An 18,484-nucleotide genomic window follows, 5' to 3' on the forward strand; every position below is an offset into this window, starting at 1 on the left:
ATTTCAGAACTGCTAATGGTGAATGACACAATGCCCAGTAATGTAACTGGATCAAAAACATCATTATTCATTACTTACACTGGCATTATCACAGCTTAACTTACTATTTACTAGATTTGTAAAACTGGCTCTTACATTACAGTTTGTGGAGAATATTCTCCTGGAGAATTTTCTAGCAGAGAGATGTGAAGGGAGTTCTGGTAAATGCAAGATATCAGGGTAGGGGGAAAGGGAGCATTTCCACCTTCTACAGCCATCCCATAGTGAGCAGCTGAGAAATCTGGTTGCTCAGTAGTTTTGGTTATCAGTTATTGCTCTTGACTTTGTATTCCACACAATGCAAAGGGGTAAATAATTCATTATGTGTATGGCTACTATATAATTTGGATTCACTGTGTTCTTTTCTCATTTTTTCATAGCAAAAATGGCTCAAGCAGCTATGGCAGCAGCATCTAGCCATGAAGAGGATTCATCTGAAAGCAGAATGGTTGTTACATTTCTCATGTCAGCCCTTGAGTCAATGGTATGATGATACTGGTATTTACTGTAATGTATCTTCTGCTTGCAACCTTTCTTTAGGTATCTTCATGCATGCCTGGTCATCTGATTGTTATTTTATCTTGCAAGTGGTAGAAGGTGTAAGTCGACAGTCTTTCAAACCCGTCTTCCTCGTCTTTTTAAATAATTAAATAATTATGATACAGTTGTGCCACTTGTTACTGCAATTCTAAGCAGCAACTTTTTCCTTTTACAGTGCAAGGAGCTTGCCAAGTCTAAGGCGGAAGTTGCCTGCATTGCCGTGTATGAAACAGATGTGTTTGTGGTGGGGACTGAGAGAGGAAGAGCCTTCGTTAATACAAGAAAAGATTTTCAAAAGGATTTTGTAAAGTACTGTAAGTTTAAATTGCAGTTTTTTCTCAAACCATTTAAGTGTCTCCTTTGGGAAAAGCGTAACCCTACACAGATTTGGGGTGGAGTGCTGAAGATGGTTGGATGGTGTCTTGTATGCCACCTCTGGCAACTCCTGCATCCAAGCTGGTGCCAAATGTATTACTTGACGTTCCTTTGGGCCACACCAATGGAACTCCCCCCCCAAAAAAAACGTTTTTTTAAACCCCTAAAAATTGGGCTTTTCTCCTCCCTAAGAAAAAGCTCAACAGCTGTGAGCTGACCCCCCAAAAACGTGGCTTTTCTCCTTGAAAAAGCTCAACAACTTTGAGCTGGAACCCCCCCCCCCAATGGGGGTAGATCACTGCCAGTTTTTAATTCTGAAAGTAGATCACAGTCTCTTGAGAGTTGGCCACCCGATGTATTTGAAATGACTACAAAATAGAAAAAGGACTGCACAGTTCATGAAGACGGCAACAGTTAATGCAAATCAATGTTTTGGGGCATCATTTGGATCATATAAACATCTGTGTATACCACAAAAGTCCAAAACCATTCCAGAATAATGCATATTTGTGCAGCTGCCCAAAAGGGAATGTAGAGAAAGCTAGGCACAATATCTTAGAGGGAATTCAATGTTGGTGCAACAGTTGACAAGACTGTCCTCTGCATGGTCTTCTGCTGTATTGAAATATCTTAACTTGTGGTTAGGCCCATATATCGTTGCAGTTTAGCATTAAAAAGGTGACTTGGTTTTGGATTTCATACTTTCTGTTTTGCAGGTGTTAATGAAGAGGCAAAGGCTGCAGAACTACAGAAAATAAAGTCAACATCCCTAGATAATAGGATGACTGTGGATATTGTGGAAATGGAAGCCCTCAGGAAATCCGTTGAGGATTATTTCTGCATCTGTTATGGTAAATATTTTTGTTTTATTTAGAATAATGGTATAAGCTTTAGCTTACAAATGTTGAAGCCACTAAAAAGAGGGTTAAAGCTGGTTTGTGGATCCTCTTCCATTCCTGGTTCTAGGGGTTCAGGGGAGAAGAAGAAGAAAATATTGAGTGGAAAGTTGTCATAATAGAATTGTGATGTCCTTACTCCTGAGCTGGGATGCAAATGGGTCTCTCCTTGAGGAAGGCAATAAGACCACGAAGATGCTGAATCCTACCTTGTTGGCTAGGCATTTCCACCCATTTCATAGACGCAAAACTAGTCTTAGGAAAATAAACCCATAGCTGCTTTATTCCTTAAGGAACGGGATAGTAATAGCAGTTTTATACGGCACTATGTAACTAAAATGCACTGTGTGTGTGAGAAGCAGCACTTCACACAAGTGTGCTCTTGTTCAAGTTTTCTTGTTCAAATTTCTTGCGTAAGATGTCACCATGCTAGCGTCCATTACTGTGTCTTGCAGTTGTAGGTAGTATTTTCCACTGAAGAACATTGTTACAGTAAGGACCAGTGTAGCTAATGTGGTGATGACCTGTGTTGGAGGACTAAAATATTCAGAAAGGCTTCATTTACTGAGGCCATGGGATGTTAATTGTTTTCAGTGTCTATATCCAGAAGTTCTCTCTTGGCTATTGTAGGACTAGTAAGTCTGACATACTGCGGTTGTCAGAATTGAAATGCTTAGCAAATATTAATATTTAACAGTTTATAGACAGGTTCTGAAAAGTTCTGTTTTTCTAATAATTCATCATCATTGTCTAGTAATCAACCTACATTCAGTTACTGTTAAAGTCAGCTTGTTGCTACAAGGTCCCAGTTTTGTGGAAATTATGAAGGAAGCACTCCTGCCCTCCTTTTTTCCTGCTTCAGGAGTACTATCTATTACAGACATATTTTGCTTGGAGAAATGATTTTGAGCTTACAAAAGCGAGGCAAAAAAATGGGTGGAGGAGGGGAAAGACAAAGGAAGAATGCATGTTGCTGTGCAAGAAGGGGCATAATTGCCATAGTTTTGGTATCTTATTGATAAAGATTGCTTTCCTCCATCCAGGCAAAGCTTTAGGAAAGTCAACTGTAGTTCCTGTGCCGTACGATAAGATTCAGAGGGACCCATCTGCTGTGATGGTGCATGGTCTCCCAGAAGGACTTGCATTTAAGCATCCCACCAACTATGATGTTACAACACTGAAGTGGATTCTGGAAAACAAATCTGGAATCTCATTTGTCATCAAAAGGTGTGCTAGCATCTCCTTTTCTTGGAGCAGTTTGTTCAGTTAAATTATAAAGGTAAAGGTACCCCTGCCCGTACGGGCCAGTCTTGACAGACTCTAGGGTTGTGCGCCCATCTCACTTAAGAGGCCGGGGGCCAGCGCTGTCTGGAGACACTTCTGGGTCACGTGGCCAGCGTGACAAAGCTGCATCTGGCGAGCCAGCGCAGCATGGAAACGCCGTTTACCTTCCCGCCAGTAAGCGGTTCCTATTTATCTACTTGCACCCGGGGGTGCTTTTGAACTGCTAGGTTGGCAGGCGCTGGGACCGAGCAACGGGAGCTCACCCCGCCGCGGGGATTCGAACCACCGACCTTTCGATCGGCAAGCCCTAGGCGCTGAGGCTTTTACCCACAGCGCCACCTGCGTCCCTTCAGTTAAATTATAATTGCATATAAATCTTTATGTCTGTCCTTAAGTTTATCTATAATTATATTGGAAGTGGGTGGTATTTAGTGGAGCAGTGTTGCTGCTGAGTTGTGAACTTGAAAATCTCTCGTTCAGACATTTCCTCTGCTATGCCATTATTGTTATTATTATTATTAGAGTTTATATAATGCCTTATACCCAGAGGTCTCAGGGCAGTTCATCTGTTGTCTGAAATGGGCATAATAACACTGAGCTGTTTTCAGGGTGGCAGTAAGCATTGCATATACAGTCGTACCTCTGCTTACGTATCCCTCCGCTTACGTAAACGTCGGGATATGTAAGTGGCAAACCCGGAAGTATATTTCCGGGTTTTTGCCGCGCAAGCATGCGCAGAAGCGCTCTACCACTGCACATGTGTGCGCAGAAGCGGTCCCTCTGGTTGTGGAAACCTTGGGATCTGATTGGAGCTCCAGAACAGATCCCGTCTGCAACCTGAGGTACCACTGTATACAAAATGCTTTGAATACTTTTAAATGCTAGTAGCTCTTTTTAGCTGTGCTTTTAAAATAACAGAACATTTTCTTTTTAATAGGCCCTTCCTCGAGCCAAAGAAACATCTAGGTGAGTAGACACTTGTCTGATCTAAATAAAAACACTGGAAATTTCATTTGATACAATGGCCCGATTTGCACATTTTGGCAAGCCAGGGGATGACTAACCCTTTTTGTACTGAGGGCTACGTTGACACATCACCAATCTTCCAAGTATTGCATCATAAAAGTGGGTGGGGCCAAAGGGTACAATTTGGCATGGCCATTTTCTTGTTATTGGAGAGGACAAATTTGCTGTGTGTCTGTCTCATTCTCACAAACCATTTAACACCACAGATCGTAGCAGGGGACCTGCAGGAGTGGTCAGTTTAAAAATGTTATTTTTAAAATATTGGGGGGGGGGCAGTCACAGACCCCTTTTGCTTGCACAGCCAGTCATTGCTTGTCAAATCTGGCTTTTGTTACATTAGGGTTAGGTAGAGATCAATCTGTTAATTGATCTGACCAGCAAGCAAGCCTAACTCAGAAGCCTATATAGGCATCAACAGGTATTTTCTGAATCACTCTGGCCTGTAACTGTTAGAGACTTTCTTTGCTGGTATGACTGACTTTTCTCTCTCTCTCTGTAGTTTGCAGGGCCTGGCTGAATTTTTGTGAGACCTTTGGGTCCCAGATTCAGGACCTGCTGTGACCTTGAGTTATGATACTGGTGTTATGCCACTAGTAGTATTAATCTTTCTAGGGGAGAGTATTTTCAACCAGCTCCTATTATTATTATTATTATTATTATTATTATTATTATTATTATTATTATTATTATTGATGGTAACATTATGTACATATCAAGTGGCATTACTACTTGCTTACTTGTTTTTCTGGTTGTGTATATACAGCCAGTGAGGGGAAAACACATCACAGATGCTATTCCTTTACACAACCAAATGCTGCCGGTGCTGTGATTTGCTGCATTTTAGTTTTGTACCTTGTGCTTAGATTCTTTGGGATGAAGAGTAGGCTAAAAGTAGCTTGAAATAAATAAGTGAAAATGTGGAGTCCAAGTGATACTAGTTTAACCTTACTCTAGAATTATATAATTGGGTGTGAAATATAAGCACCACATTAACAGATAACATTTTATTCCTTGCAGCACCTCGGATGACAGATTCCTCTCACACAGTAACATCCCCAGGTGGAAGGTAGAATATTTTTTGTGCTTTTCTGTGGTGGTTGCTTTTTTTCAACAGCTTTTCTCCTGTTGGGGCAAAAATAATAATTCAGAAAGGACATCTTTCAACCACAAAATACGGTTTTGAATATTCGTCTTTCATTTAAAATACTCATTTCCCCATCATCATAGTTTGCCAGGCTGCTGACAGCATCCTTTGTAAGCACACTAAGATACCGTATTTTTCGCCCTATAAGACGCACTTTTTCCCCTCCAAAAATGAAGGGGAAATGTGGGTGCGTCCTATGGGGCGAATGCAGGCTTTCGCTGAAGCCTGGAGAGCGAGAGCGGTAGGTGCGCACCGACCCCTCTCGCTCTCCAGGCTTCGCGGACCTCTCCTCAAGCAGCGGGAACGTTCCCGCTGCTTGGGGAGAGTTGCCGGCATCCCGAAGCCTGCGCGCGCTGATCTCAGCGCGTCCAGGCTTCGCGGATCTCTCCCCAAGCAGCGGGAACGCTCCCGCTGCTTGGGGAGAGTTGCCGGCATCCCGAAGCCTGTGCGCGCTGATCTCAGCGCGTCCAGGCTTTGCGGATCTCTCCCCAAGCAGCGGGAACGTTCCCGCTGCTTGGGGAGAGTTGCCGGCATCCCGAAGCCTGCGCGCGCTGATCTCAGCGCGTCCAGGCTTCGCGGATCTCTCCTCAAGCAGCGGGAGCCACCGCTGGGCTCCCACGGCTTGCAGAGAGCTGCCTGTTTGGGGGCTGGGGTCGGGGGAAGCTCGGGCTGCCCCAGCCCTGCGCCTGGGGGGGAAATAATTTTTTCCCCTTTATTTCCCCCCCAAAAAACTAGGTGCGTCTTATGGGACGGTGCGTCCTATAGGGCGAAAAATACGGTAATTTTAAAAATCCTAAAATACAAGAAATCAGTCTCATCATCAGGATCAATCTTATTAAAAGCCTAAGAGTATTTATTGCCAAAAGGCCACCTGAGTTGATGCCAGACAAAAATATGTGTGATGACCTTCTCATCCATCCAGTTGTCTGTCTTGGCTGATGGGGCCCTTTTGACCTTTGTAAGAACCACACCTGCCATTTCAAACCAGAATAGAAGTTTCCAGCCCTTGTAGTTGTGAGGAAAAATGTGAAAACAGCCCAGTGTGTCTACTAGCCCTAGGAGCCTAACGTAAAATGTTCTGTGGTTTTTTAAGATTTCACCTCCATGTTGCATAGCTCTGGTATAAGCACAGGTTTGGGATATCATTTGGCACATCTACATCGCTTCCAGGGCAACAGAGAAGGGCAAGAGTTTAATGAAAAAGCACCTGCTTTACATGCAGAAGGTTCAAACAGGGAGAGCATCTTCATTTAAAAGGCTGTTGGGTAGCAGGGCTGGAAAGGAGCCTACCCGATACCCTGGACAGCTCCTGCCAGTTTCATGGGCTAGTACCAGGTTAGATGGGCCAGTGGTCTAACTCAGTTAAAGACCGATCCATAGGATTTTTGTTATTGCACTCACAGTTTGCATTAACATACTCTTTTTTTCATGCATTCATCTAGCTCCCCTGCCATCCAGGTGAAGACTGAGCCCAGTGAAGATTCTGGTATGTATCTCTTACTTGTTAATATTTGTCTCTTGAGCAATAGGGGATTGTGGTATATATGCATCACTTAATATACATATTTAGGTTATTATTATTTCATGGTAATATGGAAGCTAGAACTTAGTGAACTTGCCCTGTTCCTTCTCCCCCGGCCTTATGCACCCCACTTTAAGACCCATTCCACTTGAATGATCCCATCAGCATTTGAATGCACAGTAGAACCTTGGTTCTCGAATGGCTTAGCTGCCGAACAAATCAGCACCTGAAAGCTGCAAACCTGGCAGGAAGTGTCCCGGTTTGCGACTGTTTTTTGGAAGCCAAACCTCTGACGTGGCTTCTGCTTGAGTGCAGGAAGCTCCTGCAGCCAATCAGAAGCTGCGCCTTGGTTTTCAAATTGTTTCGGGAGTCGAATGGACTACCAGAACAGATTAAGTTCGAGAAACAAGATGCCACTGAATGTGCTTAGTGGATCTCTGTAAACATTAATAACGTGACTGCTTGTAGTATATCTGATTACTTCCGTACATACATACATACTTACTTACTTAGTAGATTTCAGGGCAGTCCACAGCATAAAAAATACAAGGATATAGCATATCTAATTAGAAAGAAACTGTCTCTCTGCTCTAGTATAACATGCAAAAGAACCACTGATAATTGGGTGCTTTTAAAAAGATGTGGTCTGGCTTTGCATGGCAGCAATGGGGAGTATTGCTGCATGGGGAATTTCCATTGGATTGGGGTGCTTGGTGGACAAGGCCTTAATCCAGGTAAGGCCTTGTCCACCAAGTACCCAAATCCAGTGGAAATTATTACCATCCCTAATAGACCTGCTCGTGGGCTTCCAGAGATTCCCAGTAAGCTGCTGTTGGGGGAAGTGGGGAATGGAAAGGATGTGCACGATTCAGTCCACAACTCCTAGTTGTATTGAATGAACTTGTGTGCACTCGTAACTCTGTCATTGTTTCTTTACGTGAGGATGCCTGCCATGGTTGAAAACTAAATGCCAGACAAAATGGGCCTTTATTTGAAGCAGGACAACTCTTGTCTTTTTCTTTAATCTTTCTTTCTTCAGCCTTGTCTTATCTACCCCACAGTTGCATAGCTATTAATAATGGACATGGGGCATAAAGTGGATGTGTGCTCTCATTGCGATTTATTGCTTGAGCACACCTTGAAGCGAGTTTGGACACTGCAAGGGGGAGGGAGTATGATTTTCTACTTTTGTAATGTTTTGTAATGTTTGAACTGAATGAAAGTTACTTGATGCACAAGAAATCCCTCACACTGTAACAATAATGATAATAAATTAATAAATTTTATTTATATCCCGCCCTCCCCAGCCGAAGCTGGGCTCAGGGCGGCTAACAACAATCAAAATAATCCAACATTCTAAAAACATTCATTATAAAATTAATTAAAATCAACAAGCTTTCGCTCAAACTGTTTTGGTTTTCTTGAGGCTTCAGAAGAGGGGTTTTTTTTTGTTTTTGTTTTTGCTTTGGAAGCCTAATTGCCAATGTAAATGGCTGACACATGTTCTTCTTCAGGGCTTGAGATGGTAACAGTTAAAGAAGAATCTGAGGATCCCGACTATTATCAGTTTAACATTCCAGGTAACATTGAGTGTAAGACTTTTACTGTGCAGGCTGAAATCATGAATGTTAAAATATACTGGTGGAAAGGCAAGTGAAAGTGGAGGCTATTGGAGGAGACAGAACAATCAGAAAGGGCCCTGGTTCTAATGTGAACTTAAATTATTTGAGGCAGGGTTTTCCTTTGGTCAGGGGATTCTTATGCATGGCTCCTGCTCTTTTTTCCTGCTGCTTTTGGTCCTTGTTCTGCCATTGTCTGTGCTTTTCCCCCCCTTGTTCTCTCTCTCTCCCTCTCTCTCTCCTTCTGTCATCTCTCAAGGCCTTGGCAAACGTTTTCTAGGTGCTGGAATAAATTAAATAATTTATATAGGTCTGTACAATAAGTGTCTTATCCATATCCTAACCTGTATTACAGGAAAACAAGCTTGGATTTCAGTGTTGCAAATGGGTACTTTTGAGGGAGGGGAGGGTGTGCAGTTGTTCACCTGCCTTGATATTTCAGGCTACAGAAGATTATTCTTATTCTTTATGAGTGCTTATATTTATGACAACTCTGTCAATGGTTCATCACACTGAATACTGACTATTGTTACAAAGAATGAAATTAACCTGTACATTGGCCCATTTTGTGTTGAAGGCTTTAAAAAAGTGGCTGTGTTAACATTGCCAGTGTTATGAGGTACCAAAAAGCAAAACAGCCACATTCAGTACTTCTAAATATCTTTTCTTTTAGCAAGGCATTGTCAAGTATATATTTGATGTAAACCCTTGTGCACATAGCTTATGTGTATGGTTTAATAGAAATGGTCTAGCTTGCTGTACTACCAAAGACGAGTGGAGTGTGCATATTTTTCCCTGTCACTATATGCAAATTTCCTGAAAAGCCTCTGTCATAGTCAAAGCTTACTGTTAAGTAGGTTTCTTCTTGATCCTAGCCTCTAACAAATGTTGTATGTCTTCCAGGACTATGGTCTAAAGGCACATGATGTTATGATCTTACTTGTGCTAAGCAAGTCTCCATTTGGGGATTGCTTTAATGGGAGACTAGAAGCCCTACGTACAACACTTTGAATTCTGTCATAAAAGAAAATGGGGCAATAATATAATGAAATGTTCCCCTTCCCAATTCACATTTGTCTTCTATCTGCCATTACTAAAAGAAACAAAAACCTTCAATATTTCTTTTTCTGTTGGCTTATTGGTAGTGCAGAAGGAAAACTAATAATGATTTTGGGATTTAACTTGAAATGGTGAATGGAATGTGGTCAGCCCCGCAACCTACTTCTTGTGAGCTCCTTTGTGACTTCACTTTCCCTGTTTTAATGGCCCATTTGTGACACCCGCTGTCCAGGGAGATGGATTTTGAGAATCGCATGATTAACTGGATACTAGCTTAATGTCGCCTAGTGACCCGTCGCCTAGTGCTGGCATCGCAAGTCAATGAAACACAGCGGATCGGTGCCAGAAAGTTGAATGTCGTTGCTCTTACAGATTAGTGGCATATAAATTCGAATATAGAGGATGTGGCAGTGCTCAGATTTTCCTTGCAGAGCCACTTGTGGCTCTGTTTCTGCAACCAAGAGATCACTGGACTTGCAAAGCCTTCCTCAGCATTGGCTCCTCTCCCCTGCCACATCCTGTTGATACTACATTCTCTAGCTTGTTGGAAAAGAGCAGAGTACTGTAGTGTTGTCCCTACTGAATCTCCTTTGAAGCTTTTAATTCTGGTGCACGCAGTTGTGGTAATCCTGCCTGTCTCTTTCCAGCTAGGGCAGGTGTTGTGTGCTTTGTGTGTTCTCTCTCTTTAAAAGGTAGTAGAAAGGGGAGGGTCAGTACTTTGCAAGAGTTATTCTGACATGACTATTAATTTTCCTTATTAAAAAGGAATATGTAAAGGAGTCTTTCATGGGCAAGGAATTCCAAATTGTTTAATAGGAAGGCCACTTTCACCCAATTCTACAGAGGCAACAACCTTGTGAGTGTTCTCATGATCCCTTAATGTTTCAGTGGAGAAAAAGAGAAGAGTCATGATCCCTTGCTTTTTTTTTACCAGATGTTCTTTTCCTATTTAACTCTCTTCTTTCTCTGAATTGGTTCAATTGAGAGTTTATAAGCTTTTCAGATAAGCTTCTGATATGTCCCAATTATTAGTTAGAATAATTCAGAATATTTATCATTCACTGTATTTTTATCCCACTTTCCAGACACATGTTGTCTCTCAAAGTGGTTCACATCAATAATAATAATAAAAAAGACAGGCCCTGCCATCAGGCTTGTAATCTGAGAAGACAAAGACTCTCAAGGTTGGGAGAACTGCCTTTGACGGCTTTCTGACTGGCAGAAACTTAGCAGGTGCAGAAATAGATTGAGATGGCTCTGGACCAACAGCACAGCAGAAAAATATCCCTTATTCAGTTAATGTGCAAGGGTTTATGCATGCAGAGAGAAAAAACAAGAAAGGATTAAGTTAGGTGTGCTGGTTAATTCTGGGTCTTTTTGCTCTGCACCTGCAACTAGTTAAGCATGTGAGAGTGAGTCAGCAAACTTGAGAGTGGGACTGCAACGCTGGCAGTGTTGGAGCATGTTGCTGGCTTGTGCTTAAGGTGTTTGCTTTCTTAGTTGATGAGATTTGTTAGGGGTCTGTGAGTTGGTTGAAGATGTAAAGCACTGTTGGTAAATACAGAAAATGGATGGTGGGTAAATAATAGTTTTTGCTTAAGATTGTTTTCAGAAAAAAAGTGTATGATCTCTCTTCTCAGTATTGGTCTGTTTGGTAGGGACAGATTCTGGGGGAATGCCATTATGTGGCCTTCCTGCTGCACCATAACTGGTTGCTACTTTAATGGATGGGACAGTGATAAGACAGGAAATTGAGAACTGAAGTTTTGTGTTGGCTGGATTTGTAAACTGATGAACTGGAAGAATCGTGTGCTTCGCTTGATAGAAAATGGAGGGTTTTGAAGGGATAGGTGGGACTTGGCAAAAAGGGAATATTTGAGACTCACTTTGGCTCAGTTCAGATACCATACCAAACCATCCAAGCTTAATTGGTTTGCTTTGATGTCTGGTGAACACTGACTTGTGAGCAGCTATCTAACCCAAATCAAAAGCTGTAATTTGAAGTGGGCTGAAAAGTCACTGTTTGTGCTACTATGCTTTGGAGTGTTGAATTGTTCGACCGTAGTATGTTGCTCCATCTCCAGACAAGCTGCCCTAAACTGCGGCTTGCCTTAGTGTTAACTAAAGCCATGTTTTGGCGGATGTGCGAATTGAGATGCTGCTTGTTTCACAACAAAGAGCTAGATGACCCTTGGAATTCTCCTCCATGCTGTGATTATATGAAACAATTCCTATTTTGTTTCTACGGTTTTTTTATTCAGCTGAGCATGCTCTTGTAATGGGACGGGAAAATCTTGGGAAGTGATTTTTTTTATGGCTGTCTTTGTTTATCAAAGCAGGTCCTTCAGAAACTTCGGCGATTGATGAGAAAATCGCCATGGCAAAGTCTTACACAGGTATAGCAATTCACTTGTTCATCACCACAGTGCTATTTCTCACAACAGCATTGATACCTCAGTAGCCATGTTCTGCCTGCCAACAGTACTGTTCTCCAATATTGGTTTCAATAAATGGCTTGATTCCCCCCCCCCCTTCGTTTCGTGAAAGAGAGCTGTAATTCTACCCTGACCCTACTCTTGTTTGACTTTCATTCAGGGGACTTTTGTCTACCTAGAAATACTGTGAATTTACTGTTGTTGGGCATTCAGACTGTAAGCTTATGTTTTCTATGGAAAATACAGAAAGGCCTTTCTATTCCTATAAAAATGAAATCTCAGATAAAAATTGTGTCAAATAACATTTTGATCAGACTTATTTTGCCACATTTTCCATTAAATGTTGTTGTTGTTGAGTCAGGAGGGAGAACAGTTATGAATTATGAAGGGAAAGTATTGAAGGCTTTATGGCAGAACTTGGAAGAATTTTGTTCCAGCTTCATATTTATGCGCGCCCCCCCAACATGTTTTCAAACGTTGTGTCTATGTTTTCAGCAAGGCTCTTCTGAACTATAGATGGCCTAATTGTGTTTGCCTTTTGCGAGGAGTGCACTCTGCCAAAAAAACCCTTTGGTTTTATGTGAAAGAAAATGGGAGCAGAGATTGATTGTCGACACAGACTCTTTTTTGAAATGATCCTGCTTGAGATGATGGTGCAATATGGGCCAGGTTCACTGGTCCATAAAATCTACTCCGTTCCTTGGGATACTAATTCTGAAATTTCAAGTGTTGACTAGTGCCCTCCTTATTCTTATGATGGTGTGTTTATATTTGTCTAAAGGAAGCAACCAGGGTTCCGATTGCAGTGAAGGAACAGATGTGGAATTGCCAGTAGAAGGTTAGAGATATGTAAATTAAAAACAAATTAAAAACTCTGGAAAGTTTTTTTTAAAATAATAACAATTAAAAGAGCACTTAATGCAAACATGTCCATTGTGTTCGTGTCTTGCATTCTTTTTTCCATATTCTACATGGTTGTATTTTTATTTTCATCCCCTTGAGTTGTGATCCTGCATGTTTATTGTGGACAACTATTGAGAAGCCTTTGCAAGATGACCCCCATCTCCTTCTCTTTCCTTCCACACCTTCCAGTGAGCTATAGAAGCTGTTGAAAAAGAGCTAATAAAGTTAGCATCCTACTGCCTTCTTCATGACTGTGGTGGCTTTTGCTATATATCACACTTTTCCTTAGGAGGTCTGAGTGAGTAACAGCATTACCCAATGTGATATGCTTGAAAGCATGAGGACAGCGTTTGTTTTTGAAAGTAAGACAGTGACTTAAAGCTCTAGACTTACAGTGACCTCGAAACTTGTGATTTCTAAGCCCCTCTTTTGGTTACTTTTGAAGGGGACGAATTATGTGGGTCTAGCAATGCAAGGTTTGGTGCAACAGAACATGCATTTGTTTACATCCTGAATATGTCAATGTGTAGTGAAAAACAGTGTGCAAAGCCCTTCAGTTCATGCTGCTCCTAGTTGGAATGTTTGTTGAGTCAGATGCCTCAAATCTTATGGAGATCCACTGCCTCCCTGAGAATGTGAATCTGTCCTTTCAAAAGGAAATGCTAAATACACTGGTGATTTGAATTTTGTAGTTTTGGCAGAGCCACTCTAAATAGGCCTGAATATCAGCTCTGCCTGACCTCCAACAGTTCTGAATTGCTTGGCCACAACTTCACCTCAGAAAAATATTCCACTATTTTTGAACTGTCATTGAATCAGCTCTGTACTGGGGTGTGGCTTTGTGAAGCTTGGATTTAGTGGATATATGGATGAGGTGGGAGTGCCTTTATTTCCTTGTGAAACACGAGGAAATTAAATTGCCAACTTATCAACTAGTTTCTAGCTCTACCTATCCTTACTGAACCTGGAAATATCACTGGAAGTGCTTTTCTTGTTGGAGTATGATGCCTCTGCTCAAACTAATGGTTCGTTCTGTTTTGTTTAATGTTATTTTAAAGTGTTACGTGTTTCCTAATCACATTTTGGATAGCTGAAGACACTGCACTATTCCAGGGTTGTACGTTTTTTAAAAAATGTTTTGCTGGACTCCGTCTGCAAACTTGATTATTATTTTTTTAACCTGCTCGGCATCTGCAAAGAAAAACTGCAGATGCAATATGCTTTAAAGAAGTGTTTCTGAAGTCTGTGAGAGATGGGCAGTTTAACTGGTGAAATGGAAACATTATAGAAAACCTTTTGAAGGTGTATGCGTTTTTAGAGACTGTTAAAGGAATCCGTGTCTTAAGGGATATAAGTAGAATGTTATTGTCAAGGAGTTGGATCCAACAAAGGTCTCCTCAGAGTAAGACTAACCTTGAATACAACTCTGTATGATCTCTTTTGTATCATGAATACTTTTGGACATGTGTTATACACGTGGAGATTGCTTCCTTGCCAGCTTTTGACCCTTGACTTGATGTTATCAGTACAGATGATCCCATGGAAGAGAGATTTTTGGTCAACTGGATGGATTCATGGATTAGTATCTTCCACTGTACACTGTGGTTACTTAGAAAAGAAAATCCAAGTACAATCACTTCTATAAGAACTATGTTGTGTGAAGAAAGTAGAACTAAAGTAGCAAAATAACACATTGATTAGTGTATCACTAGTACAGAATTATTTCAGCACTTCAGAAGCTGGAACTGAAAGCTGGATGCAAATATCTCTGATGTGAACTACCCTACACCTATCAGAGAACTTTCTATAAGGTACATTGTGGTATAATTTCTGTAAAATGATGCTTAACTGAAGGCCAGTAGAATTAGATTTGATAGGGTAACTTGAAAAAATATCCTCTTAACACTGCCTTGCTAAAGTTCATAAACCTGTTTGCTAACCTGCCTATCTGCTTTACACATCCCTATTTTAACAATTTATATAAAATTTATGGCCTGAGAGAGAACTGGTTAGAAAGCTGTTTCACAAACTTCCTGTTAGGTTGCTGCAGGAGTGTCTTCCTATCCATGAGTGACCAGACAAGTGGCTGTCTCTGAACTTGTTCTTAGATACCTTGGAATCAGCCAGCTATGCCTGCTCACACAATTTTTCAGTATCTTCATTAGTTACGATCGTCTAGATCCATCTATTGGGCTAGTAGTGAAAGTGGTGTACTCAGTTATGTTGCCTGTAAACGCATCCAGAGGACAGCACTGGTAAATTGCTGCTATGGATCTCTCAAAATATCTTTATCTTTTTGGGCTAATGAGCTTTTGAATCCAGTCCTCTTCTTGCTCCGTGTCATTTACTCTGAATTAACAGTTGAACCTTTTTTTTTCAAATTTGAGGAAGAATGTTTCAAAGGATGTGATGGAAATAGAGACCTGCATGAAGCTATTGCCAGAAGACTCATTTGTGCTTTTATTATGGGAATTCAGAAGTTGACAAAGCAACTTAATGTGTTGGTCAAACCAGTAGGATTGCAGCTGCTGGTGGGGCTCAATACACTGGAACCTTCCGCTCCTGTCAGCAATTTCAAGTGTCTTAAGAGTTGTCCTTCTGGTTGCTCATGATTTGATGTGCTTCCTTACTTTGGCAATGGGGGCAAAAAGGCACCAAGAGCAGCATGCTTTAGGATGCACTCCACATTGGTGGTCCCACGCCAGCCAAAATTCCATTTACGTTGGCAGGAAATCCAACCTCTCACTGAGATATCGTCGCTTTGTGAAAAGTTGGTTGCTATAAACATCTGGAGTTAACGTGAAAACAAGATGTTCCACTTGCTTATTTGGATCCATCTTGCCAATTGTAGGAGATATTCCATCGATGAAAACTTTTGACTGTGTTTTATTACACAACGTTTTACAAATACTAATGTATTGTAACATTTTCAATTTGTACACATATATATTGTTGTAATTGTGTTGTGTGAGAGAAGAGAGACTTGTAAACATAGTATCTTCAGCAATGAGTGAGAAAATGTTTGACAATGAAAAGATAAGTGAACCTAGGAGAAGGCGACTCTCAGCAGCTGCTGCACCTGTAGCTTAGCACTTAGAAATCTCCATTTCCTTGGCAACATCCCATAGGACTTGAGGCTTGTGATAAAGTATTTTGGCCTCTGTGTTTGTGAGTCTCTTATTCATAGTGCACCACACACTTGTTGATTCGCCATTCTGGAGTAAAACCGCTCTTCCAGTTCCCGCGCCGTTCAGACTTGGTTTTTTGTTCTGCTTTTTTCAGATTCTTCTCAACATGCCACTTCTGAAACAAGTGAGGATCCTGAAGTGGAAGTGACCATTGAAGGTTGGCCATTTTCTCAGCTAATACTATTTTGCTCACTTGTTTCAGAAGAATCTCAGTCATGTGGCGTTGTGCGCATCTCCTCTATATACCCCCCCCCAAAGCCTTTCTCGTACTGTAAGATAACATTTGCTGGGCAAGATAGACATTAAATGATTGAAAACAAGTTGTCAACATTTTTAAAGGCGTCTCTTAGAGGTGTCTGTATTAAGAGTGCATGTGAAAACAAACCAAATTATTCAATTAGCTGGGTTTTTTGTTTTGCTTTTCAGAGGAAATAAACAAGAAGTTTGGGCAGACTGTTTTATTTTGATACACTTTGTTGGGAAATTATTATGGATGTGGGAGTTCTCCGGAGTGGTAGGAGACCTTAAGGAGGATCAGTTTGTTTAGGGAATACAGCAACTGAAAAGTGCTGCTTGCCTGTTATCCCTAGGATCATTTGGGTCTTGCAAAATTTGTAAGGTGGAGGACGGATAGGCAATATATTCTGACAAACCCCATGATTGGTTTGGAAAGTAGAAAGTAAATTGTGAATCTGAATACCTAGCCTCAAAGGTCTGAGTGTTGTATATTCCTTAAGCAAATCTTTTGTGTTAAATCTTTCTCCTCTCCACCCCCCTTTGCTTCTTTTGTAAATCTCCTCTTGTGTATAGCCTCATTTGTTAGTTTTTAAACACACCAGTCTATAACAGACACTATGCTACACCTCAAAATAGGAAGTAGAGCAAATGAGATGAATTATTAGAATGGAATATTTACATTAGGAGGGCTTGGTTTCCTGTCTAGATTTTGCAACTTCTAGACCTTGCTACTAGTAAGTAAGTTTTTGGGTTAATCTGTTAAAGGGTTGTTGATAAAGCTTCCAATAGTGCTTCTAGATTATGAATTGCTATTCCTCTTGCCTGTGTAGTGAGGTGTTCCTTATGTCATAACAGTGAAGCAGTAGTAATATTTCTCAGTTTGGGGTGAAGGAGGCATCCGGTAGGGTGGGTTAGCTCCTTTTGAAACTGAGCCCAGGCCTAAAGGTTCCTCGCTCAATTCATTCTGTGCCTTTGCTCAATATAGCCTTTCCTCTCGGCTCCTCCTCTGATTTACCTTGCCTGTGAACTGCTAGTTTTCCACCTGACCCTTTCCCTTTCCCCTTCGTCTTCCTAGTCTGCTGCTCCAGTTTGTTGTTTCTTTTTAATAATCTTTTATTGCTCTCCTTTATTTTATTGCCTTTTCTTCCTTCATTATGGCCCCCTTGGGAAAGCAAATAGTGACATCCACATAAAAAGAAAGGAATTCCATATGTCAGAATGGGGAAGCAGACTAAGCCAATCAAGTCTGTGCTGTAGCTACTACAGAGCCTCCCACTGTGGGCCTCCACCATGTACTGATTTATTCTTCTCCAGAACAATTGGAGTCTCTCCCCTCCCATCTCCCCATGCGCAGTCCTATCAATGACTACCACTATCATAGGCTCAAACGCACTCGCAAACAACTGAGGAGTGAAGGAAACACATTCCTCCTACCTCAGGTGGAGCAGAAAGAGGTTGTGAAAAGGGGATTGTCAGGATGCCATTTTTCCCTTCTCTCAGCTTCTTTGTGCCAGGCATCATTTAGGGACTTGGTGAACATACTGTAGCATCTCTGCTACATCATTGTTATCCCCATTGCTTCTTCAGGTTTACCTACAAGCAGATACATTTCAAGTATACTGTAATGGCCTTGGGCCTTGGCTTGACCTCAAGAGTTTTCACGATTTCAGTTACAGGGCATGCATATATACCATTATCTTGAAGGTCTTCTCCTTAGTTCATCTTGGGCCAAGGCCCACCAGGACTTAACAGGCAACAGTAACCCCCAGCAAGATCATTGCTTTATTTTAAACAAAAGGTGGAAACTACCTGTCTCCATGCAGGACACTCCAGCACCTGAGAACTGGTTCATCTATCTTTCACATAAGAGAACCCAGAACCCCTCTTGGACCTCAGACTCCTTACATGTCACAAAATGATGGATCTCTCAGCATGAGCCTACACCCTGGGCTGATTATTCATACCTAAGCCATACAATAGCTGTATGGCTCAAGGTATGCATTTTCTTGGCCTATGATGCTCAGTGCTTGGAATGAACTAGTTCACTTGAAAAAAGTTCATTGATCTAGGTTAGCAAATGCTGGGACAGAGCAACGGGAGCTTACCCTGTCATGCGGATTTGACCTTGTGCTTCAGGGCAGCAGTAGAAAGTTTTTTCAAAAGCTGTATATTATTTTATAAAAATTGCCGTTTGAACTGATCTCATGCCTTTTTAAA

At 41.4% G+C, this 18,484-nt stretch overlaps 2 protein-coding genes across 27 annotated transcripts in view; both read left to right on the forward strand.

Annotated features, from left to right (window-relative positions):
• The window catches only part of GTF2IRD1 (GTF2I repeat domain containing 1), a 1,520,245-nt gene that overhangs the window by 128,651 nt on the left and 1,373,110 nt on the right, over nucleotides 1-18,484 (forward strand). The gene's annotated exons all lie outside the window — the stretch shown is intronic.
• Nucleotides 1-18,484, forward strand: part of GTF2I (general transcription factor IIi) — a 54,626-nt gene that overhangs the window by 9,717 nt on the left and 26,425 nt on the right. For 8 of the 26 annotated variants that reach the window (XM_083479568.1, XM_083479561.1, XM_083479562.1 and 5 more), the window contains 8 exons: nucleotides 420-523; nucleotides 755-893; nucleotides 1,671-1,805; nucleotides 2,894-3,077; nucleotides 4,072-4,100; nucleotides 5,178-5,226; nucleotides 6,747-6,790; nucleotides 8,341-8,406. In XM_083479568.1, the coding sequence (XP_083335694.1) occupies nucleotides 420-523; nucleotides 755-893; nucleotides 1,671-1,805; nucleotides 2,894-3,077; nucleotides 4,072-4,100; nucleotides 5,178-5,226; nucleotides 6,747-6,790; nucleotides 8,341-8,406 (750 nt within the window). Of the gene's footprint in view, nucleotides 1-419; nucleotides 524-754; nucleotides 894-1,670; nucleotides 1,806-2,893; nucleotides 3,078-4,071; nucleotides 4,101-5,177; nucleotides 5,227-6,746; nucleotides 6,791-8,340; nucleotides 8,407-11,840; nucleotides 11,901-12,720; nucleotides 12,778-16,124; nucleotides 16,188-18,484 lie in introns of all 26 variants that reach the window. The other 18 variants (XM_083479557.1, XM_083479567.1, XM_083479558.1 and 15 more) reach the window with 5 other exon arrangements.

This window comes from Podarcis liolepis, assembly GCF_965112155.1.
Source record: "Podarcis liolepis genome assembly, chromosome: 16".
NCBI classification, from domain to species: domain Eukaryota; kingdom Metazoa; phylum Chordata; class Lepidosauria; order Squamata; family Lacertidae; genus Podarcis; species Podarcis liolepis.